Source organism: Monopterus albus, unplaced genomic scaffold (assembly GCF_001952655.1).
Source record: "Monopterus albus unplaced genomic scaffold, M_albus_1.0 scaffold18.1, whole genome shotgun sequence".
Lineage (NCBI taxonomy): Eukaryota > Metazoa > Chordata > Actinopteri > Synbranchiformes > Synbranchidae > Monopterus > Monopterus albus.
Window position 1 is genome coordinate 7111994 of NW_018127898.1, and position 24325 is coordinate 7136318.

Below are 24325 nucleotides of genomic sequence, written 5' to 3' on the forward strand. Positions count from 1 at the left end.
CTTTATAAAGATTATTTTATCTGTGTTGTGTTTTAGAAATTGTGTTCTGTTTAAATCCTATTTACATATGCAAACTACAGTTGAACCTACTGTATGTTAACTGACTGCAGGCTGCTTCATAACTAATTAAACCACAGTGTAACAATGGAAACAACTTGTTTAAAATGTTTATATTTACTTTCTTCGCAGTGTACAGCAGGCAACATTAAACAACAAATAAATTAACAGACTACAAAATAGGTAATTTACAGACATTTCTGTCAACAGTCTTCTAATCTAAAACTGAGGTGGTCCATCAACATGGGTTTCATTTTTGCAGTCTTAAACTGCTTAACCGTTGACTTTTATACTATGTGTACTGTACGTTTTGTGACACTCATACATGTTCTTAAGATTTGCTCCTCAACAGCTCTACAGACTGCAACGGAGTGCATGAATATGTAGAATATATTTTAACTGCCCCCTCTAGTGGTTACTACCTGTCTCCTGTCAGCCATGTTCTACATTTAAAATAAGACCTTTATTTGAGTCCAGAAAGGCAAATGAAAATATATAAATAAAAATAATTTGGATTGCTCCCTTCAACAGCTGCTTGAACAGAAGGATTTACATAAACATATTCTTGCAGTGAAAAAAAAAAAACAATCTGTACATTTACATTTTCAAGTATGGTAAGCTCAGTTATGGCAAAGTGACAGCACCACTGTCAGTGCTCTTCTCTATGTCACAGTCTTTGTCTGATGGTGCAGAGACTGGTGTGTCTCTGAGAGCATTTGGGCCACTGCCAATCTGCCCTAAACCCTTGTTTGGGAGGTCTGCTGTCGATTCAGCCTCAGGTTCTTGCTGTGGGGCTGTGGCTACAAATAGAACAAAAGTAACAAAATGTATTACATGTATGAAAATGTCAGGAGTAAAGTGGCTGATGATTATACAGGCAAGCAAAGAACTGGAGACTTCCAGAAAGGGTTAAAAACTGCCACAACAGAAAACAACAGTTCTCGTTTGCATGAATGTCTCCAGCAACATGTTGATGCTGGCACATGCTGTTACCTGACTGAGTGCAGGACTTCATGTGTTCTGGCCAGTGGGCTTGCTGACAGGGGTAATCACAGTAGCTGGTGTTCCAGCAACAGTAGAAGATGGCCTCTTTCCTGCAGTTAGCACACCACTGTTTCTTCTTTGTCTCATCCACTGCTTGTTGCTTCTCCAGTTCCATCTGTTTCTTCACTTCAGTCACCAACCTCTCTCTCTCCTGCTCAAGACTTTGCCTCATCTCTGCCATTGTCAGCTCTAAATTAAAGTACATAAACATGATGAAACACAAGCAGAACTCTTTACACTGTTTTAGGTCTACGTGCAAAGTATTGTTCTGATGTCCCATGCTCTCACCAAGATTGTGCTTCATCTCTGACAACTCTTGTTGATGCAACCACTGTAATTTTTCTATTTCAATTCTCAGTCGTCTTATCTGAAGGAATAGCACATAGGCAGTTTGGGATACATAGAGGGTCATATGCAAAGCCACTTTTATGATCTGAATTATATTTAGTCTCTCAGTGTGTTTACATGGACATGAGTATCCCAGTTATGACCGGGTTTTTGAGGTATCCATTTTTTGTGTTTGTGCATGTAAACATGATATCCCAATTTCATAAACCCAGATATGTTCTTATCCCAGTTTTGAGAAACCTGAATATGCATGGTGGAGTACACTGAAAGAAACCAGGTACTGTTGCATGTATATGGCTTATCCAGGTTTCTGAATGTTCCAGACTGTGCAGGTGCAGCTGCAACATCAGAGTGGCTTAAGATAAACACCTTGTCAGCAGTGAAGAAATCTCACGTTTGGTACGAGAAGAGATTTAATTTTGTCTTTTGGTAATGAAAGAGTTAAATGCACAAGGTAATTTAGATGGAAGAAAGCATAGGAGTGCTGACCTCTCTAAATCTGTAGTGGACAATTTACGGGATGCAGGTTTCCCAACACTACAGTGGGACAGTCAGATCAGGGCGGAAAACCTTGATGAAAAATTAATTTGTGGCCAGACAGAAAAACAAAAGCAGTGTGTTTAGTCCAGCAACTTTCAAATTCTTGAAAATACTGGATGAGCTGCTTGGTCACTGTTCACTTTCCACCATAGAGGATGGAGGCGCTGACATCAGCTTTCCCTGTCCACTGCACACTGAGCCTCCAGAAGGAGATAGTACATCAACACCAGGTAGCATTGAACAGTTATTAACATTAGTGCATATGTAGCTCCTCAGTCTTTTTCATTTAGAAAAACAAATAGGCCTAAATACAGTTACCAAACATTTTCCTAATTAAAATCTAACATATGGATAGATTTAGAAGATTACACAGCTGAGGAGGACGAAGATTTAGCCTACAACCCATCATTAACCAGGTTACTAGTTTTTACCATGTATACAGGGATATACATAACCACATTTCTCTGTTCCATGTAAACAATATATGCTGAACATAAACAAAACCAGGGTACTCTTAATAACCGGGATACTCATGCACTCAAACGCACTCTCTGAATGATCAAGAGTAAAGTCCCACCTCTGCTATTGTATTCCCTGAAGTACTCTTAGAAAGGTCATTGTAGATTTCCGTCATTGTACCTTTGATTGCATCCATTATCTGAAAACCAGAAGATCATAATATTATGTGAATAGACAATACAGTGGAGATGGCATCTTACAAAGCAAAAAAAAAAAAGATGCTAACTTTGTTAGTGTACTTGGCGATGTCTGCAGCCACATCTGCTGAGGCAGTGGGGATATACAGGTCTGTTGCCACTGATGAAGATGAAGCAACTGTGCCTACACTTGATGCTGCCATCACTGCAGCAGAAGCTGGACTGCTGGACACCAGGGTGACAGCTGAAGTGGATGTGCTGAGTAGACTGTCCTTTTGTTGAACAGCTAGTATAGAAAACCAGATTAAACAACAACATCATTATGGACAAACTGTTAACATATCATAGGTATAATGATTGCTGTGGAGTGTAAACTGATATTGCAAAAGATGATTTATTTTGCATATATACTGTATGCATCATGAGCATCAAACATTTTTACCCCTCCCACATTTTCTTATCCTTATTCCCTGAAGGAAACTTGATACATACTGGTCCACACAGTATGTAAAGTCATACTTGAATTCTGTCAGTCAAAGATTAAAATAATTAAAACCATGTAATCCACCTTTGACAGCCTGTCTGGTCTGATAGCGTGTGCTCTGTGAAGACTGCTGTGCTGAAGATGAGGAAACTGCTGTCGACACATTTCCAGCATTCTGTGTCTGGGTCAGCACTTGAGCCTGGCCTTGCTTGGATGATGACGCCTGGACTTGTGCAGTTGCCACAGGTTGCTGGTTCTGTTGCTGACGCTGCACCTTCTGCATGTGCCACTTCTGCGAGGAAGTCTGGAACTTGGTAGTGGGATTCCACACTACAGCTCTCTGCACCACTGGTACAGTCTCTCTGGGCAGCAGAGGGCGCTGCTTCTTCAAGGCTGGTGTGGTCGAGGCCGAGGGGGAGGAGGAGGAAGAGGAGGGTGTTGCTGCAGCACTGGACACAGTCGCAAGGCTTATGGCTGCAGGAGAGGGAGTAGTGAAGGAGACCATGGTGACAGGAATGGCCATAGGGGACTGCATGGAAACACTGGAGGGTGTGGAAGGAGCTGTACTGCTTTGAGATGGGAGTGTCGATGGGGTCAGGGCTTTACCTACAATTAGAAGTACCTACATCATTAAACAGTTCTGTCTGTACAAAGCTGCTGCTGTTTCCACATGTTACAACTGCTAAAAATGGAAACCATATTTAGTGTGTGTTTGATTTTTTTTTTTCTTGTGGACTCAGCCTAGGAAAGCACTTCTCTCACCTTCAGGTTTACCAGTAGATGACTCTTTAACAGTGGTGTTTTCTTTCCTGCACCTCTTCCTGTCCTTGCCTCCCTGTTCCTCTCCAAGGTCAATAACCAGCTCCCTCTCTGAGTCAGTGTCTTCCACTGGCACAGGCTCCTTTGCCTCTTCTTTTACCTGGGGCTTCACCCTGGGACCCGGTGATGCCGGGGGTGCTTTGTTTTTTTCTGCACTCTCTTTATCAGAATCTGTGCTTGTCTTCTCTTTAGTTGGAACATCTGCTGCTGTTGCAGTGGCGTTGCCTACTACAGACTCAGATGCCACAGGTGTATCAACTTTACCCTCGTCATCTTGACTTGAGGAAGGTTGGTCTTTGACTTTAATTTTTGTGGGGTTCTTCTGGGCTTCATCATTGGGTGCTCTGTCCTGGCTCTCTGTGGTCTTTTGCTCTTCATCACTAGCAAACTCACTGTCACTTGAGTCGGATTTATCTGAGTCTTCTGAGTCACTGTGTTCCACACCTTTATACACATCCACAGAGATCTCATCAATACCTGCAAAGCAAAGGTAGAGGCAGGATAGTCCACTGCTATTCAACATGTTTTAGAATTCAGCTACCAAGAAGCAAGATTATAGACTCAAAATGTAATAATAACTGACATACATTACATCAAAAACACATCCCTAAAATGTGTTTCACTGGGCTACCATTCAATGAAGACACCTATAGTGCTGGATAACAACAACAACCTAGCCATTTTTGATGTGTTTCTATTTTTTCTACTTCTTCTGTACTGACCCAGTTGTGCCTTGCAACTCTCAATGGTTTTGTCCAGGTTCAGCTGGAAACGGCTTTTGATCTGTCTTTTTGGAGAGGTAAGGACTGGTGCGGGCGCTTGCTTCTGCTGAACTGTTTCACTAAGCTCCTTCAGGTCCATTTCTGCTTTGCTCCGATCTGGAAGAATCCAACGTAAAATAATTCCAAAGAGAAAGAAGTTTATTATGATTCAGTGTTGATTATAAGAGAATTGTGTCCTGTTTTGCTCACAAGGAATAGACATTATTAAACACTTTCATGTATATTACATATATGAGATAAAAGATCAACCTAGATTGAGGTTAAGAATGCTTCCTGTCGGTGGGGTCTTCTCCTGCTTGGGTGTGCTAGGAGCTTGCGTGTGGAATGATTTAGGGCTGTCCAATGAACTGCCTGTAGGGCCAGGTCGAGGATGGGCAGGTGATGCTGCTCAGAGAGATTTACTGTTAAATGAAGTCAGCTCCCATTAGACACTTGTACTGCTATTTTACAGACTTTAGCTAATATAAAATGCATCTGGTGGAATACCTGTACACTCTATGTTCTCTTCTCCTGTACTACACTGGCTGTTTGGGGCTTTTGTCTGCAATTTGTCCACTGTTTCCTGTTCCGCATCTGAACCAGTATGGGCAGAGGAGTTAGTGCTCATGGGGGAGCGAGGCATGTCACTGAGAGGGAGCCGCCGCCCAGCTGTGCTCCCTCCCACCCCGGCCCCAGACAACATGGTCCTGGCCAAAGGTATCTTGGGTGATGATGTCATATCAAAGCTCAGCTTGATCTTTTCCTGTTTCTCAGGTTTGACGGGAGTGGATGAGGGGTTGGAGGGATCCAGCAGCATCTGGAAGTTGTTGTCAGGAGTGTAAGGTGACCTGAAGGGGGCATAGTTAAACACTCCAAACTTCTTCCTCATGTTCTCCACATAGACCTCCATCTCTTGCATGGCACTGTTGAAGATGCTTTTGGTCTTCTTCACAGTGAAGGGAATCTCTTTGGACATGAGGTAGCAGTTGTTTAAAGGAACCCATGCCCTGAAGGATAAACATTCAGTTAAATATTCTGTGTTACAACAAAGCCTGAAATGTGTCAACAAGCCCAAGTAAGTGAAGCAGCAAGGGCTGATACCTGTCATGCTGTCCAAAGAAGCGGGCGTCCACCTGTCCATCTTTGTCCCGCAGAGCTTTTGCAGGCCAGAATGGAAATCCTTTCAATTTTGCCCAGACTAGAGGGTGAGGGTTACTCTGCAAACATACAGTAAAACACTGGACCTAAGTGCAACTATCCCAGTGATCTATGTTTGAATGAATAAACAATCTGGTGGAATCATCAACAGAAACTTCCAGTTACTCTAATAACTTACACAAGGCTCACAAAACCAGTTGTCTCTCTTTTGGCAAGCAGACAGATAACACTCAGGACAAACTTCAATTTCATTCATCTGCAAAACAGAATCAAAATGCATATAAAGTAAGTTTCAGCTGTCATGTCCACTGTCATGTCTTAAAATCTTTTATGACCCAAACTACACACTCACCTCGTGTTCACAGATTTTTACTATTACTTTAGCTGTAGCTGTGAGTTTGTGATTGCCTGAAACAAGGACATATATTTATGTTAAAGAGCTTATACACAGACTGGAAAGCATGATGACTGATGATGACAAACACTATTAGCAGTTGTCTCTCAGTGAAACTGTATTGTTATTTAATCTGAGCAAATTGTAATTACCAACAAAACAAGTTGCTGGCATTGATGTTTATTTGTAAATTGCATTCACCTTTAATTTAAATTAGAATATATATAATTTTGAATATACCATACTTGTTATACAATAATATATACCAACACTGCAAAAAATTATTATTATAACTATAATTTAGTTCCTATCACCAAGGCTTATACAGTCATTGTTTCATATTGTACCCACAATATGCAACATACCTCCATTGTATATAATACAGTTGTGCAAAATCCATTTTGCATCTGCCAGGAAGGCCTCTGTGCAGCCATACATTTTCTTTTTGATATTCTGTAGTGCAAAGAGAAAAGACAGTGCTCAGCTGTCAAACTGTTCAACTTATTTTACATTTATTGTTTCAACTAAATGTGTGACAACATGTGTTTTACCTTCTCAAGGGTGCAAAGGTCCATAGGGTGAAAAATGTACTCTGCATAATCTGGATGCTGCTCAAGAGAGACGGGTTTCTGGAATGGTTCAGTCTATAAAAATGAGTAGACAGGAAAGAGAGTGAAGGTAAACAAACTCTCAGGTCAAACTACCTGACCAACTTTCCCCTCAACTGCATATCAACATGTTACCACCATGCTACTAGTAAAAACTCTAAAAGCCGCTTCAAAAAAAAGGGAAAACTAGTGGAGGAAGAAATCATGACGGGGTCTTAGTGGTGTAATTTATTACCCAATTAAAAGTCTTTCTCTGCGTGGAAGCTGCATGGGGGGAGCGAGATGACAAGCGGGGATGATCCTGAAAGAGAGTGAGAGGGGCAGCTGTATCCTCACCACCAGCTAGCATGTTTACCTTCATGTTTTCCAGCCATGACAGGCCCATTCTAGTACAAAGACTATGATTGTTAGTTCTGTTATTAGAGATCATTTTCACATGCAAATATAACATGCTAGACTTATATGTGGACAGGCAGTACTTCAGGGTGCAGATTTTACGTCTGACACGACTGATGGGAGGACGACCAGAAAAAAAGCGTCTTTTGGCTGCATAAGCAATTGAGAAGAATGCATGCCCATATCCAATACATTAATCTCAATATACAATTACAAAAGGCAGAACTTAAAATCAGAATAAACAGAGTAACCCATCTGTAATAAAGCTACCTGCCCCAATTCTACATAATCAGTTTGGTAGCATTTTGTAGAGACAGAGGGCCCAGAATACTTACACCTGGTTGTTTCATCTTCTGAAGGGCAAACTTTAGTAGGTAAGACAGCTGGTCTATTGTTAGCATCATCATGGCTTTGCTCTGAGTCTCTATACACTCTGCAACAGTTATTTTCTAAAAGACACCAAGAGCAAAAATGTTGACAGTTTTGTTTATATCTCATTATGACACACAATGTGTACATGGGTTTGTCACTTATGTCCAAACTTACTCAGAGCTCCTAACTAAACAAATACAACAACAAAAAATTGACTTCAGGCTTTGAAGTATGTTTTCTAACACTCATAACACACTAAACACTTTCCTGGGTGAGTACCTCACACTCCGGACAGAACCAGTCGCCCTCGGGCTCGGCTGGTAGTTTGAGGCACTTGGCGTGGTACACCCTGGGGCAGAGCTCACAGCAGAGCACCTGGCCCTCGCGGTGGCACAGCCAGCAGTAGAAGTCATTCCTGCCGTCCTGCGGTACAACATCAACAGGGTCTGTGGTGAGTGCTGGCTGCTTCACATAGTAAAACGGACCATGTCTTAGTTCTGACTGGAATGCAGGCAAAAGAAACACAAAGTTGGGGAAGGTCAAAATCAGGTCAAAGAATAGCAAAACCAAACAGACATGCATAGCATCAGCAGAAAGTACACGGCACCAAAGTCCAAAACACAGATTGCTGTGAGCCCCAGTACTGCAAGTGCAACTGCTGGTAGATAAGTATGCCATATACATAGTCAACAACACATTTTTTAAAAATCCATCGTGATTCAGTTTGTATCAAAAGACAATATTTCCTGATATGCATGTGACTTGCTCAGTTCTCTAGCTTTAGTCTGTGTTTCAGGGCACAATCATCACCCGTGTGTGAAAGGGTAAACACTGTGGACAGCCTTGATTAAGCTGGCAAAAGCTCAAATAGTTACAGTGGTGATTAATCATATACAAAGGTCAATCTAATGTACCAAGAGTACAGCATTTACCTACTGTGTATTTGTGAACAAAGCCAGCAGAACATGCAGATAAAAAAACCCACAAGCTTAAAGAAAAAGCACAAGTGTTTGATTCTAACAAACAATAGAGAACTTCGCTAAAATAGTGGAAACTATAAAAGCTTTTGCTCAAATTAGAGATGCATAAAACTCAGTAGTCAAGAATATAAAGTAGTGAAAAGGCCAACTTTGAGTGATAATCTGACTGATCATTAAATTGCAGATTTCACTATTGCATAACAGGAATGGGCGGAGCCAAGGGGTGGACAGGGGTGGCACTGGCCAGCCCCAGATCCTTATTGGCCACCTCAGTGCCACTCCTGCCAGAGTCAAAAAGCCGTGCTTGTCAGTATTAATGTGTGAAAAATAAAAACAATGACAAACTTGTCTTAAATACAGCTAACATTTTTCTGGTACTTTATTGGTATTGGTCAAATTAGTTTTATTTTGTATCATGCATACAGGCTGATATTTGCATTCATTTCTCAGATTGTATTGTTGTGGCGTACTTGGCATGATTCACCTCAATGGTGGTAGTGGGGGGGCACCTATGTGCACCAGCAATGTCCCCAGTTGAGAGTAAATAAAGAGTGCAGCCAAAGTTAGCTAAAGAAAGCACAGTGTGTGTCTTATTGTTAATAAGATAATAAACACTTACACATAATAATGTATAGTTTTGTTATTTCAAAAGACTAGGAGATCATTTTACTTTTTACATGTATGTTAATGTGCCACTCATCTGAGGCAGTGCCCCAACCTGTCCACCCCCTCCAAAATTTTCATTTACCATTTTACATTTCACAGCATACTGTGCCTCAAAAACCTCAATAATTAGGTCTAAATGGAGCAGATTGGAGATAACAATCACATGGTAACTCATAATATACTTCCTGTAGTACTATCATAATTTTTCACCCCTCATGGGATCCGTAATCAAATTTATAACACCCGGCTGAAATTAAACTGTATTTTTCGAAGTGAAAATAGTTTCAAGACCATGAAAACATGCCACAGACTTAATCTTGCAAAAGTCTGAACTACCAAAAAAAGAACAGCTGAGAGCTTAAATGTAAGCAAAAAATAAAATACCTCTGCCTCAGTATCACAAAGGAAGGCACAGTGCTACTGAACCATGTTTAGCAATAATATAAAGCAGAACACAAAAGCACTTTGTGTTCTGGTAAAAGTCAAGGGCAGGAGGAGGTGATTTAAGAAGAATATAAAAGTCTACAAAAACATCACCTTGCATTTTACAGTAAATGAAATTAAGTTAACTGAAAGAACTTTACTTCTATCTGCTCCACTGAAGCTGCTTAGTGGCCAACAGCTGGTCATACTGGGCAACTTCCAGATGTAAATGTGCATAACTGTGTAATGAGTGTTGATGACACCTTCCCCCAAAAGAGAATTCATGCTCAGTGAATCTACCCTGACTAAATGCAGGCCTTAAAACATTGGTAGAATATGAATTAGTGAGCACAACCAACCATTTCTTCCCATCTGCACACATGCTACAGATCACAGTGGTGCACCTATAGTACATTTGTAACTTCCTCCATCTGAAGGGCTCAGCATGGCGGCTCGGAATATTTTGATTTTATTACTGAATATTGCAATTATATGAATAGCACTATGAAAGCACACTGAGTTCAACTGATAGAACTAGATTTTGTATCCTCACAAATACAAAATTTCCTGCTGCACAAGACAGTGTTCACTGTCATTTACAGGTACCAAAGTAGTCACCTGGCAACTACAAATAGATACAAATCGAATACAGATAGAATTGTAGATACAATTAAAGAAAAATTTAAACTTGTTGGGGATTATGGAAAAAGTGAAAATATAATATAATATAATGCACTGTGACCTGTGTGTTTACATTTGGATCATATGTAAGCTGCGCAGTGATTATTACCTGGTCTTTGCTGCTGCTAACAGCACCGGGTTTCTTCTTCTTTTTTACTGGGCAGGGGGATGTTTCAGCAGAAGAATGACCATTTGATGAGTGAGAGGGACTAGGTATCCTTCGTTTTTGGACAATCCGCTCTGTTGACCCTGTGTCTGAACCTGCAGCAAAAGTCAAGAGATTACACAAACCAGGGAGTAACACTCATGGCCTCTTAGTAGAGCTGCAACAACTAAGCGCTAAAAACCAGTGACAAAAATAGTTGGCAATAAATTCAATTGTCAGTTTGTTGGGTCTAGTCACGTAGCTGTGTGAGACAACTGGGTCAGCAACTGGGCGACTACATCAGTGGATAGTAGTGAGCATAGTTACAGCAAAGAAAGGTGGACATCTGAGGTCGTCTAAAGTTTTCGGTCATTGTATTTTACAATCAGAAAGAAGACTGTCTGGTGCCAAATGTGCAAAACCTATCTGTCGTGGCCTAAAGAAACGATGGGTTGGATGTAGAGAAGAAGGGAAGACTGGAGCTGAGTCTTTAACTTTACACATTGTGAAGAAAACGAATTTAAGAAATTAAGATCGAGTAACTTTAGTTTCATAAGTAAAATGGTTCCATATAGTATGATGTTAATTATATATTTAGGAACATAAGGGTGGGTTGTGTTGGCTGCTAATAGCAGCTGCTAAATGTGTTTGCATTTGTGGTGCATTCATGTAAACATGAAATACATGCAAACAGCCAAGCATTATATTAAACACAAAAAGATCAATCTAAGTTTTATACAGTAGGTGTGTTCAGGAACACCGATGACACATATGTAAGTTAATGGGGACAGTGCAGAGTAAATGTGTTGAGGATTGATATTGCATACTCATATTTACCTTTAACCATCAGCAGTAGCAGTCATGTGTGTACTGTCCCTTTACACAGGCATGGTGGGTTTTATGAGCATTGAATTTATTTTAAATCATAAACATTCTAGTACTTTTGTGAACACTGTGAGGACCTATTGTGCAATTTTAAAAAGCTCAGTTTTTGTAAAATAATTAGATTTTTTTGTTTAGTAACACTGCACAGATTAACTGGTTATTAAAATAGTTGTTAGCTGCAGCCCTACACTAGAGTCCACTCGTGCTCACAGTAAACATGATGACGTACAGTAGAATATTAAGCCAAAATAACCCCACTGCACACAGTTTCACAAGAACAAAAGTAGAGCTTTGCCAATCTATCTAAAAACAAATCTATATATGTTATTACCTTTGGATCTGGTTGAGATCTCCATTCCTTCTGTTACAGCCTCAGTTTTTTCCTCTTCCTCTGCAACACTGATGCAGAAAAGAGCACTGTCAATGGGTTGCCAGTCAAATGTACCCCACAGCTGAAGATTTTTCAAATCTATTATTTTGCTATCATGATTAAGTTTAAAAGTTATCAGAAATTGTTCCTTAAAACAACATGTTCTTTAAAAGTACACTATAGCTGGAGCATCCTGCCAAGGGGTTTTAAATGTTGGGCCCTGCTTTCCTGTAGAAGTTTGATAATACATGGCAATAAAGTTTATGCTTATGCTTATAAATACCATCAGTGTAGACCAAGTCTTCTCCAGATTACAGACTGTTACTGTATGCCTGCACTGTTTTCTGCTCTCCCTTTAATTTAAAGCTTGTTCTAAATTCCAGAAAGACAAAATGTGTGCATTTCACAAGAGCACACACTAATGATGTTCCCAGTTTTTGTTCTGAATGGAGATAGTTTGTGAGACAGTAGACAGTCCTACAAAAGTAAAATTGAACATCCTCCTCACTTGAGCAGGTTTGTTTCTATCAACTTAGGAGAATCTCAAAGATCAAGCAATTTTTGTCTAGAAACTGTTATGTCTTCATTTTATCTCAATCTGGATCACTGCAACTTTCTTTTTTCTGTTTGTAGCAAAAAAGAAGAAAAAAACCTTGTTAAACTGCAATTAGTACAAAATGCAGCTACCATGATTTTAGTAGGTGCCAACAAACACTTTTAAAATGGTGCTCTATAAATAAAGTTTATTATACTTGCATACTAATTCAAATTCAAATTGATTTCTTAAAGCAGAGCTTGTTTCTCCATTGAAAACAAAGAGCCATTATACAATCCACCACACTGTTTACACTGGATTATGAAGATATCCTGGATGCTCACACTGCTGCCGCCGTCTTTAAACTACTGGGCGCTGTCGACAGTGCCATTCAACTCTGTTCACAAGACAGGTATCGTCCTCACCACTGTGAGTCATAACAAAAAGGTCGGACGTTTGGCCCTGGCATCAAGAAGGCCTCACAAGCCTGTGTCTTTGTCTAAAAGGCCTCGCTGTCTGAGTTCAGGACTCAGAACCATGACACCAGATCACAGGACAGCCTGGCTTTAGAAATTCTTCCTACCAGTTCTGAACTGGGGAGAACTGGTTTCCAGTACTACGCACATCACTACTGGAATGTTCTGCAACACAAACTGAAGTGAGAGACACTCATTCCTCTGAGAGACTTTAAAACTTTTCCCGCTAATGTTTCTGATAATATCTGTGACGTCACCTACCATGTAATACATCCCCTCTCTTAATAGTACAGTGGGGTTATTCTAGATGAGAAAGGTCAATATTTTGTCAAAAGTCTCCTTTGTTAACATAATTCTGGTTAGATTTGTGGTGCCCCGCTGGAAACAGAAGCACCACAAATCTTACTTGTAAAAATCCATCTTAAAAAAACATCTTCAAATCACTATTTCTAGCAAAGCACTGTGCTAACAACAGAGGATTTCAAACCTGGCAACAATGATTAAGTCAGCTTGTTAAATTGGTTTTTCACCAACCCTATATTTCAAAATATATGTCCTTGTCTAGGACAGTGAAATACCGCAAAATAACTTCATCAGCACTGTGCACTTGACAAAAACATCTGTACTCTAATCTGCTGAAATTTACATGACTTCAATAAACGCAAACTTAATTGTAGGACCACACTACATAAAAACAAACTGGCCTCTGGGCACCTGCAAAATGCCTATTATGGGACATCCTGTCTATGTTACAGGTGCTGCTCAGATGTTTTAATAAAACCTAACCGCTTTGCAACTTTTAGGACCCACTGTGACTAAATACTGTATACTGTCACTGTAACTATATACTATATTACACAATTCATACACCAACAGCCTGAAGACAACCCTTGCATGACTTCTAAATGTTAAAAATGTCTTTATCTCAAAGTAAAAATTGAACCAAAATTGAACCAATGGCACCTCGATGTGTTGTGCCATTGTCCAATTACAAATAGCAGGCACTGGCCACAGACCTATAATCAGCAGACATAAAAACATAGAGCAGTGTAACCTATAGTGCCTGAACCTTCTGAAATCCAACAAGTGAAAAGCCTGTAAATAGATAAACAGGTCACTAGAAAATAATTCATGCATGAGGTGCCCTAATAACAAACAATAGATTGCACAATCACAGCTCGAGTTTGGTCAAGAAGATCTTCCCTGAAATACGAACCACAGTGTGTCATGGGTTATGCAAAATCTGCCCAGTTTGTTTTCTAAGCATCAGTTCAACAGGATTCACCTTGGCTTGCAGGCACCCTGTTGTCGAACCGGTTATTGTTGCCATTTTCTCTGACGCCACAGCAGATGCACTGGCCTCACTGCTCAGACGTCTTCAACTATTCTTATTTCACCGACTCCTAACGAAAGCACCATTTGAATGGTTTGTGTTGAAAGCCAGATACTAATTCACTGACAACAGTTTCATTTCAATTTTCATGGTGACACGCCCCCACCCCCATCCTCCTCCATCACGGAGGAAGGGTAAAATGACAGACAGAAACACAGCTCATCCGCAGACACACATATGAGTGCAGTGAAATGGCTTCACTGGCCTCTTCATCTAACCTGTCTGGACAGCCTCAGACAATCTACCCCAGCAACATCCAGGCCAGGAAATACAGCAACAAGAGACACAGACAGAAGCTTGGACAAGAACAAGGGGGTCAAATCAATGACAAAAAGCATTTCTAAATTAAAGACCACACAGCAGACAATATAGCCAACTGAAACATCATATCTTTCCACACCCACCACTGCCTAAACATCCATACTTCTATGTAGGAAATCAACAGCATACCTTTTTCCTTACTTACATACAGATTCTTCAGCCTATTCTTTAATCTTTTTCCATTATTGAGGGCATTGGGGGATGAGGGAAAAGATGGGTCCAGGTTTCCCAGAAGGCCTTCTCTCCCTGCTGCTCTCTCCTGCAATTGTCAATCTTTAACCTCGGCTGCAGGCTGCCGATTGGCTCAAGCACCACACGGAGGTGCCTGATTGGGTGCACAGTCTCGGTGTGCCACACGGACTCTCTTCTCCCCGCTCTCTTCAGCCACAGTGCTGCAATGCAGAGAGGACTATTCCTCCCTGTTGCTAAAAACCTCCTGAAAACCAAGTCCCTCACTCCTTTCAAAACCACTACCGACATATACTGGCTGTGTGCCTTTTATCAGACAAGTAGAAAGCAGCTCTACAGGCTTGAGAGGCAGAGGATCAGATTCCCTCCCTCGCTGTGCTCTCAGCCAATGTATGTGTATGGCATCCATTTTGAAGACACACTCTCTCTCCTTCTCTCTCTCTCTCTGACCACTGTGCGCACCACACACACGACACGTACACACGACACTCAGAGCACCAGTCAAATCTGCTGTAAAGGACCACATGCAGCTTATTATGTGCCCCAGCATGTTTGATATGCAGCGTGGGGCCTAATAGTGGATACAAAGGCAGAAATGAAAATGTCACAGGCCTCCCAGACAGCATGGAAGGCATAACCCCCTCTCACCCTATCCCACTGGTGCTTCTTCAGCATACACTCTCATAATCAATATGTGCCAGGAGAGTTGAGTGTGAGCAACAGTGAGCTGCAAACAACATGAATAAACAACTGAAATCAAGGCTATAGGTCTTTACACCTCATTCCTGTTTGATCAAATATGCATTTTAAATTTTGAATAACTTTAAAGCATGAATACTAATAATGTATGCACTTAAAACACAACAGTACAGTGCAACACAAGTATAAACCATCCTTCAGTACATAAATACATCCAGGGCAAAATGTCAAGGCTGGCTACAGAGTCTCGACAGGTCCTGGAAGATCAGCCGGAGGAGATTTTACCAACACCAAACTAAACAGGCTGTGTGTCAGTGTGCACCTATACCAATCCTAACACACTAGTGGAATGAAGGGATTAAATGTGCTACCAAGTACCATTAACAAAACAGTGGGGAGGGGGATGTTTCAGTCAGTGCAGACTGCTCCTGAACCCTGATCCATGCAACATTATGGGTGCCTTTATATCCAGGCCAAAGTTACCCTGGTTATATTTAAAACAGAGCCTTTGTCAGCCATCACCACTATGAATGACAATCCGCATATCACATACTCCAACTGAAATATAAAACAACAATACAAATAGAAACATTCATTTAAAAAATTATTTTTAAAAGTATATTCCTGCCTGCAGAAATCCAACATCATTCCATATAAACAGAATTCAATCAAACCTCAAACAGGTTTTCAAGCCTCTTTGGATGAGATGAGGTCTCTATGCTGAGGCTTTTCAGAGGAAGTCCTTCCCTTCTTTACTTCTCCCACATACAAATACCCAGTGTGCTTGGATCACACAGAGAGGGGAAGCTCTCTAAAATGGCTGACACTCGACAGCAAAGAACAACGCTGGGAGGCAGTGCACACCAATAAGCACAGGCTGTTCTTCCTATCCTTTGATATGAGCTGCTATGGCATGAGTCTGTAGATAATTGGTATTTTAGAAAACTGGTCAGCAGCTTACAGGACCAGGCCTGTAAAACACATCTTTTTTTCACCAAGTAAAATGAGAATTATGGTGAGGTGAACCAGGTTTTGGGTGTAATGTAGAAAATGAGGCCGCTATAGACAGTTTACATATTGTTCATGGCCATGTTAGTCTGGCAAACAATTAATAACAGTGCCCTGGTGCCCTGCTCTCATGCCAATGTGAGGCCTATATTAAAGCTGCTGTGCTGTCAGTTTACCATCTGTTAACTCCTCTGGGGACTCCCCTCTGCACTGCCTGGACCCCCCACCAGGTCTGCCATCTTGACAGCACAGGCCAGGGGGAGCCTCAAAAACTCAAATCTTCTTTTGATCTTAACAAAAGAGAGCATGTTTTCCCAGTGAGTATTCTATGAACATACAATGACCTTACACTTGACCTGCGGCCCCCTGCCATATGTGTCCAGACAGCCACCCAGTTAGCAGAGGCTGTTGCACTGTACTATGCTCTCTTTCCAAGTCCTACTCCTATGCCTTGAGGTGACAAATACTAGTCCCCCTCCCCCATTCTGTCAGACAAATCTGTATTATTACTCAGGCACAGATCACACGCAGTGGCTGGTGCCTTATCAACAGAGTAGTATATCTGAAAGAATGAAAATAATGCTTACCTCTGTGGATGCATGGCTAAAAAACTCTTTGTGATATGTCAGTGCTTATTAAAACATGGAGGACAGCCCTGTCAGCCCTCACCCTACTCAGAGCACAGCCACGGCTTTCCAAGCTGTCCAACTCACTGCTCTCATATAAGGCCCACTGAGACTGGCCATGCATGCTGACTAAATGTAAGGCAGCTGCTGATTGGTTACTGCATTTCCTGGCTGCTTGTCTTTTGTTTAGCACAGACAAGCTGAAACACAGTTCTCTGAGCAAGAGGAGCTAGGCCCAGATCAAGCCAGTCAGCCACTGCACACCTATCAGCTGCTGAGAAGACTGTGTACAACTGTTGCTGTTTCATAACAGCATGCTATAGAGGAGGCCTGTGGTGTAACTGGAATGTGTAGGATGAATGTGCTTCACTAGTTCCCACCCTCACAATAAACTAACCTTCATGGGAAAGACAAACAAAAACTGCTGTATAAAAAGAACAAATGGGCAAACAGACACTATTTCTCTGACCTATATTAGTTTAATGATAATGCTGAAAAACCAGACTAACTGACAGATGTAATTTGACTGACACCGACCCTTAAACTGGTGTGATCACATGTTAACAGTATGGTTCCAGATAGGCCAGCATTATTCAGTTAAACATAAAGACACTTTAATTTTCTGTTGTGTAATTCTTCATATCTCCATTTGGTCTAAAGAACCTCTAGACACATATGAGATTATTTTAACATCGTTAAAAACATGTTAGGACATGTTACCACTCTGCTGTTAAATATTCACTGGAGGAGGAAGTTCTAATGTCCACACAGCTGTTCCTTTTTATCCATTGAACAAAATTTTTATTTTCGCTTGCTTGCACACTGTTAAAAATTATCTTTTTTTTTTTTACATCATCTAACCTGTAGGACACCTTGATAAACTTGGGAATTCACTTCCCCCTCCACAATGGCAAGCAGTCCAGGTCCAGAAGGCAGCAAAGCAGCCCCAAACCATAATGCTCCCTCCACGCAGTTCTCTTTTTATGCTATATGTAGTGCTGTGTGTTCTTCCCACACAATTCTACCTTCGTTTCATCTGTCCACTGGACATTTTCCCAGTACTGTTGTGGAGTGTCAGGGTGGTCTTTGGCAAACTTCGGCCATGCTGCAGTGTGAGAGCAATGGCTTCCTCCATGATGTCCTGCTATGGTTAATACTGTCCTATGGCTGAATCATGAACAGAGATGTTAACCAAGTCCAGTGAATCCTTCAGTTTTTTTAGGTGTTACTCTAGGGTTCAGCTTTACCTCATCATTAAATGTGATGTACACAATAATACATCGATAATTATCATCCAATAACCTAATATGCATTCATGTGAAATATGCCATTCTGCATAATGAACACTTTTACCTTTGGTACTTTAAGCATGTTTTGATGCTAATACTTTTGTACTTTTGAGTACTTTTAAGTAACATTTTGAATGCAGGTCTTTTACTTAGTATTTTTACACTGTTGTATTGCTACTTTTACTTAAGTAAGGGATCTGAGTACTTCCTCCACCACTGTTATTATTGATCAATACGTCACCAGACAATTGTCCCCCAGCCTGTATAATGAAGGGTTATGCACTGAGAGGTCCAGTATTCCCTGCCAAATCAAAAATGCACTTAGTGAATTAACGGTCAGTAGAGCCACCTACTGAGCATTCAGCTGAACAATAGGCTACCCACCCCTTCAGGCAGATAGTCATGTGTTAGAGGCATCATAGCATTAAGCTATACTGTACTGGGATATACTGTATTGGGTTATGCACTGCATAAAAAAAGCAAAAAGCAACTGTCTATAGACTGGGGCTGCTTTGCTGCCTTCTGGACCTGGACCTGGGGTTGGGAATCATTGCTTCTCTGTAGGTAAAAGATTATACCAAAATTCATTGTTCATTTCAGTTGGTGGTCGGTGGTGATAATGCTAACAATCTTCCGTTTTTGTTTTTTTTATAATATCTGATGGCCACTTGAACAAGAAGACTGTAGCGACCTCATGTGGGAATCCTTTAAAACTGCAGACTACACACTAGTTCAGAGATTCTCACAATTTGTCAACAAACCACCAAAAGCACAAAGTAAACCCAGTAGTCTGCTTGATAGACTTGGTTTAAAAAGCCCAATAGATTTGTTGCTATGATTAAGCAGGGGAAGAATAAAAGTGTATTATGTAGAGTGGATAATAATGAGCTGTGAGGCCTACATCACTGTAGTGATTATGTATTCACTCATTGGGAACCTGTTGAGTGCAAAAGATCTTTGAAAGAAAGAAATCCTCATTTAGATTTGGACTCCTGAACATGGTCAGATCATAGACTGTATAAAATATAAGAAAATATATATGTATATAAATATAATATATATAAAATATTCATGCAGTCAGTGGGTCAGATTTATCTACAAGGGAGACCCAAAGGCAGAAATGGGCTGTGGGACTCCACACCCCATTCCTCCACTCTCTGGGTGCTGTGTGAGTCATAAATCTTAAACCAAATCAGTAATTCTATATTAGAATACTACCTGCCCTCAGATTAGCTGTTTAGTGAAACACATTTATTTAGAAATGTGCCTAATCTTAGAACAATATCAACAAGACATGTCTTACAACTACATTTTGAAGCAGGACTCCAAAATTAGACAAACCAAATGACAAATGTGAATTTAGCGTTAGTTATCCAACCTCGCTTTGGGGCTTTTGGGCATCTCTCCAAGGGTTTACCAACAGTATGAGTCCTTTACCGCGGGCCAAGACGCACTGACTCAAGGCAGCGGAATAAGTCTAAGAAACTAGCAGGTCTAATTCTTAAATTGGTGGGAAATGGCCTTGAATGAATAAAGCATTCAATGTACTATCAGCAAATTAAGTATGCTAAGTCTGTTTATCCCACTAGTGTTAGTTCGTAATAAAGCTAGCTACTCTTTGATTTAGCTAGCTTGTCTGCTTCGCTGCTATCTTTACCTAACTTACAGCCACATGCACAACTAAAATGTGTGTAGTTAACTATGACAAAAATAAACAGTGAATAACGTTGCGGTTCCTAATTTCAACTAAAGACATTTTAAAGATTTGGGACCCTGAGTCCATTTTTACATCTCACATGCATAATTAACTTGTAACGTGGCTTAATTAGCTCATAGCCTAAGTGAAGCCACTGTTAATTAATTGCTCTTTTGGGTGCCCTGCATGGACACAATAAGCAATTCTAAGATGTCAGGCGTCCTGAAAACACTAGATCAATTTCAAAGTTGTATTAACCATTGAGCATTTTTATTCTGGCGACACATATAAAGCTAGCATGTACAGTATATACTGTCACATTTTGTGAGTCTCCACTATACCGTTTGATGTTCCTTCAGCCCCCAAGGTGGCGCCCTAGTCAGACTTTCACTGCTCCAGTATCAGAACCGTCAATGATCAGAACAAGCAATACGTGCTTTTTTCTCAGTGCACGCATTATAAACATGAAATAAATGTCATTGGTGCCATGCTGTTTTCTGATGCACCATTATTCTTTTATTTTTCACTAAAAGCCATTCATCTGAGCTAACAATGAAAAGTCTGCAGAAAACTACAGTATGTAGTAATCTGTAAAATGTCTTTTTACCCACAGTTTGAGACCATATTCTTTGAGACACACATATGGGATCAATCACAAGGGACCACTGAAACCACTGAGTCATTTTTCATAGGACTTACAGACTTCTGGTTTCTGTGGCAATAATCTTGAAAAGTTAAAACAATGTCAGACACATTATATTAATGTAGCTTTTCTTTATTTTACACCAGTCGTGTGTTTAAAAAGCATGGGTGTAATTTTCTGTTTTTACTATGTTTAATGATTGGTGTTAGTGTTAGATATTAGTAAATCAGTCAGATAATTATTAGACATTAATGTGTTGAATCAGATGTGTAAGTAATGCAGTTTAGTAATATTTAAAGTCTACTCTAGTCTGCTTTATTTCAAGGTTAGCTGAGGTTGTTGATTCTGAAAAGTGAACCATGGCACCAATTGTTTTCTTGTATTAATCTTGTGTTAGAATATTATGTCTGAATGAATGTTTAGCTACACATTGAGATTCCTCATTTTGTTATGACTAGATTGCTCGAAGCATGTAGAGCATAAGATAGGGGATGGAGTTGTCGGACTGACTCCATCTCGTGATGTTTTTATCCGTCTGTATAAGGGGTTAGCCCAAAACTTATAAATGTATTAGGCTCTGTGTGGCCAGGAGCTCTTCTCTCCAGCAGCCAGAATATGTGTGTTCTCTGGAGGAATGAACAACCCAGGTTATGTTTTGTAATTTTACTTGTGGTTTAAAATAAATCAGCACTAAATGAAGAAAGACAGACTCCTTCCTTATTCAGATCTGTCCAATAAAAGAATTGGGGTATTACATTAGCTTAGTTAAATAGACAATACAAGGCCAATTTGTACCACAGATTTTCCTCATTTTGTATCGCTTTCTTGCACACTTAATAAAAACAACTGAAATGACACTGGTAACTAATGAGACAATCATTATGCTGTATTGAACTTTGAAAACTTTTTAGACACACGGTATTATACCCAGTGCAGTGCACACTATTTATTAACCAGTGGATGTGTATCTAAACTGTTTGGAAAAGAAATCTCAAAAACAGTTTGTCTGTTTATTGTCATCCTGTTTAGTTATAGCTTGTGTTACAGCTGATAATGATCATGCAATATCTTGCTGTTTCTTGAGCTTTTTTGCATCTGCATAGTGTTGAGAAATTGGGGGATGGGAGTGGGTTTGCAGCCAAGAAAGGCATGCTGTGGGCTGTTTGCAGGTAAACCCATCTGAATGCATTAATGATTGTGGGGCTATCTCCTGTCCTTTCAAACTGTTATCTCCTGTCCTTTCAAACTAGAGAGGGCAAGTGGGGAGGGGATAAAGTGTCTTACAGTCACTGAGGGGGAAGGTCAGTTTGTCGTGTTTTGTGGGGGAAGGGGCACAAACAGAGGGCCACGGGGCCCCTCATTGGGTCTCTATGGAATGTAATTGAGGCTCTTTCACACAAGCAGTCATACAAACAGACTAAAAATACACAAAACAAAAACTTTTTTACTCTTGGTTATTTCATCATTGAAAGATATTTCCCAGTTCTTTTAACCAGGAACTCAGAGAGACGAAGCGGACCACTTGGATATATAAAAAAAACCATGCTGGTTTATTCAAAGAATCACAGGTAAAATTAACATTACACGTCCAGGCACCTTCCACCTCCAATACTGCATGCAGGCAGATGAAGAATGAAAGACCCCGAACCCAACAGGCCTGTACATTATATCTGGTTTGGGCTAACCCCATTCTACACAGGCACGTCAAACCGTGACGTCACCTGATATGCCAGCTTCACAGCTGACCGTAGCAGTAGTCAAAACATGGAGAAAATCAATGTGTGTGAGTGTTGATTATGTGGTGTGTATCTAAGAACATACAGGACATTCAGGGACATGTCCGGACATTAAGCCTAGGAAGATATTATGATTAAGATTACAGCTAAACATATCATACAATAGCCACTTTCTATCTAGTTATCCTGGAACATAAACAACCTTGAGTAACTCCTGGAAATGAGTAAGCATTTAACAGCCTGAGCTAGACATCCTGTGTCCACTAAACATTTCTAATACAACAAGTATCTAACCAATATCTATCTGACTAAAAAATACCTAACATCATGCAATAAATTATCAAGAAACCTCTAGCAAAAAATATACCTAAAACAGATATGTAGTCATGGTTTGCTTCAGAAATGTTTTTAAATCTACAACTTGTTATCCAAATTTACAAGTTGTATGACACTTAAGGGAAGAGCCAGTGTCTTGCCAACAATAGCCAGTTCTCATTGTGAACTTTGCATATGAGGGAAAATGCTGCGACACTGGCAATGAACTTCACTGCCTTCTCAGCAGCTATGCTGTAACCAAGTAAACTTTGAGGATATTTCTGTTCTCCATACATGCCTTTTCTTTTTGTCCATGTCATTTTTTTGTGTTGATTGACAGAGAAGATTATGTTCAGACAGTAATAAGCAAGTAACTTCCTAGTATTTTACACTTCTTCACTTCCTTCACCCCCATCCTGCTGCTCACCTTCTATCTTAGGCCCTCATTCCCCCCCTAGTAAAAATTTAAAACTAGTGTAGGATATGGTCCGTCTTACCATGCTAACTCTGAGAGATGAGGCAGTCCAAGTAACTTCAAAACAGTGCTGATTTATTCAAAGGATCACAGGTAAAATTAACATTACACGCTCAAGTATCTTGCACCTCCAACATGCACACAGGCAGATGTAAGATGAAAGACCCTGAACCCACCAGGCCTATACATTTTATCACTTCGGTTGGGCTATCCCCATACTACACAGAAACGTCAACCGGGACGTCTCTGTTGCCAGCTTTGCAGCTGGCCCTAGCCATAGTCAAAACATGAAGCAAATCAATGTGTGAATGTGTGTGTGTCTGTTGATTAAGTGGTGTGTAACTAAAAACATTCTCACGACCTCTAGTACATGTCGTGTCTTAAACATAAGAACATATTATGGCTAAGGCTACAGTTATACACGTCGTAATAATAATATTAAACACCCTGTCTGCTGACAGTCATCAACTCTTCTCTCTAATATCCTTGACCAGAAGTACCCTGTAGAAACTCATAAGCAGGCCTAAGCATTTAACAGTCTAACTAGACATCCTATCTCCACTAAACATTTCTAATACATAAAGTATCTATCCAATATCTATCTGACTAAAAATACCTAACACTAGTGTGCTGCAGTGACCATTTCTTCCATCTTTTCTGGCTCCTGAATAACCACAGAGGCTTCACTCTAGTTAGAATAACTGACCGCAAACCCTAAATGTGTGAGGTATCATGCTTTACTTAATGGTGTTTGTGAGTGTGGTCATTTTATTGCTGTGATGACTGCAAGGTTCTAAAAGGCCAGGTGTGATGCAGGGGATGGGTGCTCTGTTTAACAATACAGGGTACATAAAACATCACTGTGAACTAATATCTTGTCAGTGTATTTGCCCTAATTTAGGTCAGGGGCAACGTTTTACCATCATAATTGAGACATTTGTAATGCCCCAGAAAAATAATATTGAAAAAACAGAGAGCTTTTTAGACTGTGCTTCAGTAAAAAAAAAAAAAAAAAATTACATGTTCCTTAAATAAATTCGAAATGGAAAATCCAATCTTTAGTTTTTGTGAAAAAGTATTTTTGTAATTTTATGTAAACTAAACAGCATCATACTGATATTCTATGGGTCTTATAAG

At 40.2% G+C, this 24325-nt stretch overlaps 1 protein-coding gene across 10 annotated transcripts; it reads right to left on the minus strand.

The window, feature by feature from the left end:
- Positions 1–23: 23 nt before the first annotated feature.
- On the minus strand, positions 24–20426 carry zmynd8 (zinc finger, MYND-type containing 8). 10 transcript variants are annotated; one of them, XM_020592802.1, is made up of 21 exons: positions 16996–17081; positions 11749–11816; positions 10497–10648; positions 7917–8060; positions 7601–7714; positions 7105–7170; positions 6813–6905; positions 6627–6714; positions 6220–6275; positions 6046–6123; positions 5811–5926; positions 5217–5716; positions 4980–5114; positions 4671–4826; positions 3892–4425; positions 3214–3735; positions 2735–2931; positions 2567–2647; positions 1390–1468; positions 1051–1290; positions 24–857 (listed from the first exon to the last, which is right to left on the minus strand). In XM_020592802.1, exons 1-21 carry the CDS (start codon positions 17007–17009, stop codon positions 682–684), a joined length of 3609 nt encoding a protein of 1202 aa, XP_020448458.1. In that variant the 5' UTR covers positions 17010–17081; the 3' UTR covers positions 24–681. The 10 variants fall into 10 exon arrangements, with proteins under 10 accessions (XP_020448458.1, XP_020448459.1, XP_020448454.1 ...); XM_020592798.1 differs by lacking the exon at positions 16996–17081 and adding an exon at positions 20361–20426 and having other exon boundaries at positions 25–857; positions 7917–8138; XM_020592795.1 differs by having other exon boundaries at positions 25–857; positions 7917–8138.
- Between the last annotated feature and the right edge of the window lie 3899 nt (positions 20427–24325).